This window comes from Chinchilla lanigera, unplaced genomic scaffold (genome assembly GCF_000276665.1).
Source record: "Chinchilla lanigera isolate Chin_1 unplaced genomic scaffold, ChiLan1.0 scaffold00076, whole genome shotgun sequence".
NCBI lineage: Eukaryota > Metazoa > Chordata > Mammalia > Rodentia > Chinchillidae > Chinchilla > Chinchilla lanigera.
This window is the reverse complement of record NW_004955477.1, coordinates 213,723-223,630: the sequence shown is the minus strand read 5'-3', so window position 1 is coordinate 223,630 and position 9,908 is coordinate 213,723. Positions and strand designations below refer to the sequence as shown.

Here is a 9,908-nt window from a genome sequence, read left to right as displayed (position 1 = left end):
ATGCTTTTTCTACATCTATTGAGATCATCTATATGGTTTTTTGTTTGTTTTGGTTTTTTGAGACAGGGTCTCACTTTGTAGTCCAGGCTGGTCTTGAACTCACTCTGTAGCCCAAGGTGGCCTCAAACTCACAGCAGTCCTCCTGCCTCAGCCTCCTAGGTGCTGGGATTACAGGTGTGTGTCATCACACCTGGCTGATCATATGGTTTTTATCCTTGGCTCTGTTAATGTTGTGTGTTACATTTATGGATGTGCATATATATGTTGAACCATCCCTGCATCCCTGGAAGGAATTCAACTTGGTCATGGTGTATAATACTCTTGATGATTTGCTGCATTCTGTTTGCCCAGTATCTTATTGAGAGTTCTTGTGTATATGTGCATTAAGGAGATTGGCCTGCAGTTGTCTTTTTTGGTTGGATCTTTGTCTGGTTTTGGTATCAGGGAATGCTTGCTTCCAGGAATGACTTTGGGAGTATTACTTCCCTTTCAGTTTCATTAAAAGAGTTGGAGAAGTAGCAAGTAAGAGATACATTGTAATACATTTTAGAAAAATTAAATATGCCCCATTTTTTTGTTCATGCTGTGCGTGTCAAGTTTATTTTGGAGAGTGGGCACTAAATTTTTTCCCCTGAGTTTCCTACGCAAAGAATGGGCTCTGGCTACTCTAGCTTCAAAGAAGGCAGAAAGAATCAGTATCTCAGATTTACTGCCAAGCCATTCTCCATAACTGTCACATACCTGTAGAAAACTTTGTAGTGATTTGTACTAACCAAATTGGGAACTATTGAACATTATTCACCAGTAGGACTGAGACAACCAGGGGTACTTTGGGGAAGATAACTTCTTACTTGCTTTACTTGGATTTTCTTCCATTTTTGAAATACAAATTCCTTTATTAGCTCATTGAAGGTTCTACAAGGGAGAAACACAAATCATTTATGTTTTAATTATCAAAGGTCATGTTGGAAAGAAAGGGAGTACAGCAAAAACAACTTCAAGAAAACGAACAAAAAAAAATGCATCCTTTAAGGAAATAATATTTTTAATGTTCATGTATTTACTGACTTAGCTATAAAGAGGGGTGTTTGAAAATGAGTTTATTTAATGGTGTTTGATTGGCTGGCTTTTGTAAGTAGGGTAAAAGAAAAACATTGATCTAGGAGCTAAGAGGCCAGTTTGTGCGACAATTGTAACTCCCTGTTTCTGTGATCACTGTACTGTCTGATTAACTCCTGGATTTCAGATTTGCTCATCTATGAAGTGAAGGTCATCAGAGTAGATAAGTATATGGTTTGTTCTTTCCTAAATAGTTATGAGACAGACCCTTTTATATAAAATACGTCACGGATGGAGAAGACTCAGGTTTCACATGAATTGAGAAGCAGGAATAATACTTGTGGTAGGACAAGTTGGTTATAACTAGAGACACAGGAGAAAAAAACCTGTGAAATAAGTGAGCCAGGTTATCAAGATGGTGGTCTAGGAACAAGAGACATGAAAATCAGAAGTTGTGGAGATAATTGCGATGAGAAAAAAAAGTTTCAAGCTAGTACAGATAGGACTGATTTTCATTTAGTAAATAGAATGTATTGCTTATTTATTTATTGAAAATATCCTCACTGAGCCCATACTATGTTCTTGATAAATACTTTTTTGAATGAATAAATGGGTGAATGAACATAAACATTAGAATTAATGAGTCCTAGAATGAAGCATAAACTGAAATCATGGAGGAGTTTACATTCATTTCAGAGTCATCTAATTAGCTTTTGACTTGCAGGTTTTTTGACATATGACAGGCTGCCCACCTTAAACATAATGAACTGACAGTTTTTCTCTGTCCCTGTGTCGATGCTGTGGCTTCTTTCCTTTATGATTAGTTTTAAAGGCATAGAGCTTCATTCCCATAAGCCTCAAGGCTTACATTTAAAAGACAGTTTTCATAAAATTGTGTAGTCCATATGGACTTATTTCTTGTTACATAGTTGGAGTATTCTAATTTCTGGGCAGGTAAATAGGCCTCAAGTCCATTGGCACTTTAGAATATTGATGTCAATTCAGGTGTAGTTATAACAGGGTAGTAGTTGTTCCCGTTTCCTTTTGGTTAGTGCTTCTGTTTGTTCATTTGCTCTACTCTTCAAATTGTATGTTTTTCTAGAAAATAGTAAATATTTTTAAAGAGCAATCTATGTGTAATATTGAATACCAAAACTCGGTTTTGACATAATATGTTACTATGCTTGGTGGAACCTCCTGAAAGTTATTGCCTCAATAATATCTTAACAATGACAATGGAAGCTTTAGAACTCTAGATACTGCTAGCATCTTGGTAAAGCCCTCTTGTGCTTGACCTTGGTTACCTGTACAATGACTCCTTTTTCCTCCTTCCATACTACACTACTTGGAAGGAAGTTGTTACATGCAGCTTACACCCAAGTAGTGAGTTATACTTTTCCTGTCTGCAGTGTGAACTGTGTAAATCATTTAGAATTCTTCTATATGAGAGATTTGTGTCTTCCCTCCCCTCCCCTCCCCTCTTTTTCCAGTGTGAACTGTGTAAATCATTTAGAATTCTTCTATATGAGAGATTTGTGTCTTCTCTATTTATTTAGTTGTAGTCGTACGTAATATGACTCACAGATACTTGTTTTGCAGTTGGACTAATAAACCCAGTACAGTCTTTATGTCTTCTTGGTTTATTTTTGGTAATTTAGATGTGTTTAATAATCTCTTCATTGGAAGATTCTGCAGTTTGTTGTCATACAGTTTTTCATTGTAATTACTGATGATCTTTTGGATTTCAGTGGTACCCATTTTGATTTTGCCTTTTTCATTTGTAATTGCATTGATATGTGTCTTTTCTTTCCTTCTTTTGGTAAGTTTCGCTAGGTATTTTATTCTTTCAAAGAATCATCTCTTTGATTCATTCATTCATTTACTGTCATTCTAGTCTCAATTTTGTTAATTTCCACTCTGATCTTTATGGTTTCCCTCCTCATACTAGGTTTGGGTTTGGACTGTGCCTGTTTTTTTTATTGTCTGTGGTGCATCATTAGGTTATTTATTTGAGTTCTGTTTTTCTAATGTGAGCATTCACAGCAATAAACTTTTCTGTTAGGACTGCTTTCATTGTATCCCATAGGTTCTGGTATGTTGTACTGGCATTGGCATTTGATTCTATGAATTATTTTCTTCTTTGATTTCTTCTGTGACCCACTGCGTGTTTAGGAGTATGTCATATAATATCCAGATGCTTGTTAAATTTCTGTGATTTCTTTTGTGATTGGTTTCTAATTTCAGTATGTTGTGTCTGATAGTGTACATGGGATGATTTTGATTTGTTTTGTATTTGGGCAGACTTTATGGACCTAGGGTGTGGTCTGTTTTGAAGAAAGTTTTGTGTACTGCTGAGAAGAATGTGTATTTTATTGTAGTAGGGTAGAATACTCTGTAGATATCCATTAAGTCCATTTGTTCAAAGGTGTGATTCATCTCTGATATTCCTTCACTGATTCTTTGTTTAGTTGATTTGTTTGTGATAGTGGGATATTGAGGGCATCTGCTATGTTTGTGTTGGTGTTATTTGATCTTTTATGTCCAGGAGTGTTTGTTTTATGAAGTGAGGTATACTGATATTCAGCGCATGTATGTTTACAATTGTTACTCTTCCTTTTGAATTGTTTTCTTAACTAATATGTAGTGATCTTTTTTGCCTTTTCTGGTCATTTTTAGCTTCAGATTTCCTTTGCCTGAGGTTAAAATTTATTGCCCTGCTTGCTTTTGGTGTCGTGGTGCATGGAATATTGTTTTCTACCCTTTGAATTTCTATCTACAATTTTCTTGTTTATTTCCGATGGTTGTATTTTGTTTTCTGATCCAGTCTACCAGTCTGTGTTTTTTAGCTGGGGAGTTGATGCCATTTACATTGAGCGTTATTAGATATTTTCTTACTCCCGTCATTGTCTTGTTTTTCTGTTGTTGACTATTTTCCCCTTTTTGTTTAAGTACTCACTTGGCATGATGTATTCATTCTATTCAGCTTTTTTTTTGGCTTTGTAGGGGCTTCATTGTCACTGCCTATGATATAATATTCTTGCATATTATTTTCTGTAATATGGTGTTCATAAATTTCTTCAAGTGTTCTTTGTCATGGAATGCCCTTATTTCTTCATCAATATTGAAAGATAGTTTTGCAAGATATACTAGTTTGAGTTGGAAGTTGTTTTATTTTAGGACTTGAAATACTTCACTCCAAGCTCTCTTAGCCTTTAAAATTTTTGTTGAAAAATCTGTAAGTCTGAGTTTACCTTTAAAAATGTTTTGCTTTTCTCTGACAGCTTTTATGATTCTATCTTTGCATTGGACTTCTGAGATTTTTTAACTAACGTGTTATGCAGAGCTTCCTTTCTTATTGTAGTTCATTTGGTATTTTATAAGCTTTGCTTACCAGTATGTTGAGTTGTTTCCTTGTCCTGAAAAGTTTTATGCTTTGATGTTTTGTAAACAGATTTTTAAATTTCATTTATTCTGTTCTCTAATTTCTAACTCCAGTGAGCTTTTGGTTAGTCTTCTGACTATCATCTAGTAGCTACTGGGTGAATTTTTCTTGGTTTTAGCATTTTTTTAAGGTTTCTCTTAGCATGTCATCATGTGGTTCCATTTTGTCCTCAAATTCTGAAACTCTATCTTCACATTGGTTATTTCTTGTGTTTATCAATTCAACACAGTTATTTATCTCCAGGATTTCTCTTTGACGTGTGTTTTGGAGTCTGTCTCTTTGGTAAAGTTGTCGTTTATATTTTAAATCATTTTGGCCTGCTCTTCCAATTTTTTATTTATTCCATAACTACATTGGTTGGTTTGTTTGATTTTTTTTTTCCACTATTTTTGAGTTATGTCATCTTTGAATTTAACAAATTATTTTGCTTACTCTGTCATCATTTCATATAACTCAGCTATCTGGTGTTTGCTTATCTCTTTACTAGTATCCCTTGGGCCCAGTTTGAGAAAATTGGGAGTCTTTGGAGGTATTTTCTTATCCTGTTTTCTTCCCTCCCTTCTTTCTCTCTCTCTGTTTCTCTGTCTCTTTTTCCTCTCCTCCCCTCCCCTCCCCTCCCCTCTTTTTCTCTTTCTGTCTCTTTCTTTCTGAAGGTTGAGGTGGTACAGAATAAGGTGAATTTATGTTGTTATGAAGATTTCTTTATTTAGGTTCTGTTTTTTAGTGATATATTCTTGACTTTATGTGTCAAGAAGTATTGTTTACTACTTTATCCTATTCAGTTCATTTGTGTTGGACCCTGTCACTGATTTCCTTAGCTTCTGTGGAGATAAGGTGCGTGAATAACCATTTGGTGCATGAATAACCATTCAGCTTGGTGTACCAATAATAGTGTGATTTGAAACAGTAATTGAAAATCTTCAACACAGAAAAGCTCAGGAATAGATGGCTTTATAGGGATTTCAGACCCCAGGTACCACTGGAACCAACAGCTAGAGAGTCTGCATGAAATGTACCACAGCTATGAGCCAGGAGTACTGAATGTTCCCACCTGTTGTTTAAACTTGTAATTCCTTGGTGGTGTATGATGTTAAACATTTTTTTATGCTTATTTGCCATTTGTACATTTATTTTGGTGAAGAATTTGTTCATATCTTTTGTTTCAGCACCATTTGTTGTAAAGACAGTTGCTTGTCTTTTGTCTCTTCCTGTGAACTTCAGAATAAATTTGTCAGTATACATAAAACAGTTTGCTGTGACTTTTATTGGGTACTCAGTGTCTATACATCAGTTTGAGAAAAATAGACATCTTAACAGTATTTAGTCTCCCAACCCATAATGCATATTTTCCCATTTATTTAGGCTTCTTTAATTCCTCTCATCTTATAGTTTTCTACATATAGATTCTATATATGTTAGTTTTTTTCATGATACTGTAAGTCGTTTGTGTTTTTAATTTAAATTCTATTAATTTCTGATATAAGTAAAACAGTTGATTTTTGTATGTTAACTTTGTATTCTGGAAACTACATATAATTTCTTCCAGTTTTTCTGTTGATTCTTTGGGATTTTCTATATAAGCATGTCATCTGTAGAAATGGCAGCTTTTTCGGAAGGTGGAGGTGATACAGAATAAGGTGAATTTATGTTGTTATGAAGATTTCTTCATAGAAAATATGAATACCCATATTTTCTTTTCTTGTGTTATTATACTAGCCTGAATTTCAAGTCCGATGCTGAATAGAAATCAGAGAGGATATCCTTGGTTTGTTCATTATATTACTATGAAATGAGGTATCAGTTTTAGGTCTTTTGTATTTTTTATCAAATTGAGAATGTTTTCCTCTATACCTAGTTTAAGAGCTTTTTAAAAAGAGTTTTTAATTATAAATAGATTTTGTCAAATGTGTTTCCTGCATCAATTGATGTGGTCATAATGATTTTTCTTGTTTTAGCCCTGTGGATGTGGTAGATTATATTAATTTCTTCCCCTTGTCCTCCTTTTTTTTCCTTTTTAAAATTGTTTTTCTCATACTGATATTCTTTGTTCCATACACAAGTGGAAAGAAATGATACATAAAAGATAAAATAAAACGAGAAGATTGGATGAGAAAAAAGCCCTGAATATCTGAAATAAATCTCTCTGGGTCATGGTATATAATTATATACATTGGATTCAATTTCCTAATATTTTGTTGAAGATTTTTGCATGTATGTTCATGAACAATATTAAATTGTAGATTTGCTTCCTCATAATTTTTTTCTAGTTTTAGTATTAGTAAATCTGATATTTAAACTTTTCTTTATTCTTCTTTGTTTTTTTCCATGTATATTCCAGTGATTTTAACTGTGTGAAATGATACACAATCTGTATTGCATTTATTCACTTAAATTATTTATCTCTGACATCTTTTCAGTTTCTAATAAAGTGTTTTTATGTTGCTTCATAAATTTTATTATATGATTTTCATTTAAGTAGTTATATTTAAAATCATGTTGAATTTTAAAATGAGAAATGTCCTTTAATCAGCCCAATTTATGAAAAGATTATTATACTCTGGAATACTTAGATTTCTTCTCTGGGATTCGAGTTGCACTAAGAATGATGAAGAAATCATTTTCCTTTAGCTAATAATCCGTGCCACAGTATACTTTGTGCTTACATGAGAGTTCAGATCTGGAAAGAATAGCGGGATCATGCGGCTTCTCAGTGTTGGGGTAGTCACAGAACAGGCCTCCTTGGCTGTAGCACACCACTTTTTTCTGACCCAGCCCTCTTGTTTTACTTTATCTTTCACATATTATTTCTTTCTACCTGTGTATGAAACAAAGAATATAGTTTAATAGTGATTTATTTATCTTGCAAAATCATAACTTCACTGTCAGTATTAAAACCAGTAAGTTTAAGAAAACTTGCAAATTCCTCACTTTCTTTTTAGAGTATTTTATTTTTAATTGACATAATCATATGTAATTTATGGGATACAGTTGACATTTCAAAACATATACAGTGTATAATGAACAGATCAGAATAAATGTCATATCTGTCACTCAGACATTTTTTTGTGTTGGGATCATTCAAAATTCTCTGTACTAGCTGTTTTGAAATACTCAGTTAATTTTTGTCAACCATAGCTATCCTGCTGTGATAGATAACTTTATAAGTTATTCATCCTCTCTAGCTGCAACTCTGTGCATGTTAAGCATCCTCTCCATCCCTTTTCTCTCCCTATTTCCTTTTTTCCTCCTTGTTTTTGTTATTAAAATGTTTTGCAACTTAATATACGTTGTGACTGGGGAAGTTGATGGCAACAGAGAAGAAATTGTAGGACTTAGTGAACTTGAGTATACTAGATGAATTATGAGATTTTTTAATATTCAGAAAAAAGTGGCAAACTGTTCATATTGGTATGTCTACTTTTTCCTAGGCAGAGAACCCCCCTACTGGACCAGAATGTGGTTATGGCTCCTTTCACCAGCAGTACTGGCTTGATGGAAAGATTATTGCTGTGGGGGTGATTGACATCCTTCCATACTGTGTGTCCTCTGTATATTTGTACTATGACCCTGATTATTCATTTCTGTCCTTGGGTGTCTACTCTGCATTACGGTAAGATCACTTTTTCTGTTTGTTATAATGAGTTGCATAGAACTTCAAATAATTACTCATTTGATTATATTTTATTATGTAACCGTAGAAACCTTATTTGACAGTATATTATAATTTGTTGCTATGGTGGTCCTTAAGTTATATTGGTATTTAGAAGTTCTGTCTTCAGAACTGATGCTACTGTCTAATGGTAATTCTCTAGTGTAGCTTTTTAGTGTTTCTGTACACTCTTGTATATAAGAAACCTATAGATTTGGGAATGCTTTCGTTGTTTAGTTTATAGATTTATTTAAGCTCCCCAATCAGAACCCTTTATCCTCCTTGAATGTTATATTGTTTATAGTCTTGTCATCACTAGCATATATATTTTTTCACTAATTAAAAGTTAATGTAGTATTAATGAATTACAGCAATATGAATCTGCTGATAGAAATATAGTTAGATAGTCTTGTTACTTAAGGACAGGGACACATTCTGTGAAAGAGTAGGTAGTTTTGTGGTTGTGTACAGATGGTTGGATGTAGTTATACAAACAAAGATGGGTGCAGTGTCACTAGGTGGTATACAGTGGTACCATGGTTCATAAACTTTATTTTTTCTATGATTTTTTGTTTGTTTGTTTGTTTTTTGAGATAGGGTCTCACTGTGTAGTTCAGGCTGTCTTGAGCTCACTTTGTAGCCCAGGCCAGTCTCAAAATCACAACAGTGCTCCTGCCTCAGCCTCCTGAGTGCTGGGATTACAGGTATGCGCCACCACGCCTGGTTTTTCAGTGATTTTGGAAAAGATGGCCGTGTTTGTGTTTGTGTAGGAAGGATGGCTATGGTGGGATTTGTCACTAGAAGTAGGGTTTGCAGACAGAAATAAGATTTTTGCTAAATGCTTCTGTTTGTGGAGGAAATTGTTTCGTAAAGCATTTGTGAACCAAGGTACCACGGTAGTTTGATGGCACCACAATGTTATATATGTGACTAAAAAGTCATTATGGGCTAGCCAGACATGGTAGCACATGCCTGTAATACCATCAGTTGGAAGGCTGCGGAAGGGGGATTGTTGCAAGTTCGAGGTCAGCCTGGGGTACAAAGCGAGTTCAAGGCCAGCGTGAATTGCATAGTGAGATCCTGTTTCAAAAAGACCAAAAAAAAAGGTCATTATGGGGTCATGAATATGTATACCAAACAGGAATGGAGAATTTCTGGCTGGCTGCTTGAATCTGTGACCCTCATTAGAAAATAATTTTCTTTTTATGACCCTGGCTGCAAACATGGGTAATGCAAGACCAACATCTTTTGATGGTAAGAAGATTGGGTTCTTCATCAAAATATTTGTTTCTGTTTTTATTCCTGCTTCTCTGTATGTGCTTGTGGTATAGATGGGAAGGAGTGTCTGGAATTTTTTTACTTTTTGTTGTCTGGGAAGTCATCTGGTTTTTTTTCTCTATTTTTCTCTTTCATTTCTTAATCTTTGTGTCTCATGCTAACATTTTTACTCATGATGAAGTATTCAGCCAGATTATTTTATATTTTGTGTGTATGGTTCTTTTGAGTTATAAATATAGAGTAAGTTGCTTTTTCTTTAAATTAGCAATTTGAGTTTTTAAAAAATCTGGTCTAATAATTGTACTTTTTAAAGTTTTATTGGTACATACTTGTAGTACATAATGATTACATTCGTTGCAGAGAATTGGCACACGTGCATAGCATGTCTTTGTTCTTTTTATATCCCCTAATAATTGATTTTTGGTATGTATTTCAGTGGCCCACAGTATAGAGTTCTCCATCTTGATATTCCACCCCCCC

At 34.2% G+C, this 9,908-nt stretch overlaps 1 protein-coding gene across 6 annotated transcripts in view; it reads left to right on the top strand.

Moving 5' to 3' along the window:
* Positions 1 to 9,908, top strand: part of Ate1 (arginyltransferase 1) — a 155,273-nt gene that overhangs the window by 58,268 nt on the left and 87,097 nt on the right. For all 6 annotated transcript variants that reach the window (XM_005401915.2, XM_005401916.2, XM_005401912.2 and 3 more), the window contains one exon: positions 7,930 to 8,111. In XM_005401915.2, the coding sequence (XP_005401972.1) occupies positions 7,930 to 8,111 (182 nt within the window). The remainder of the gene's footprint in view (positions 1 to 7,929; positions 8,112 to 9,908) is intronic.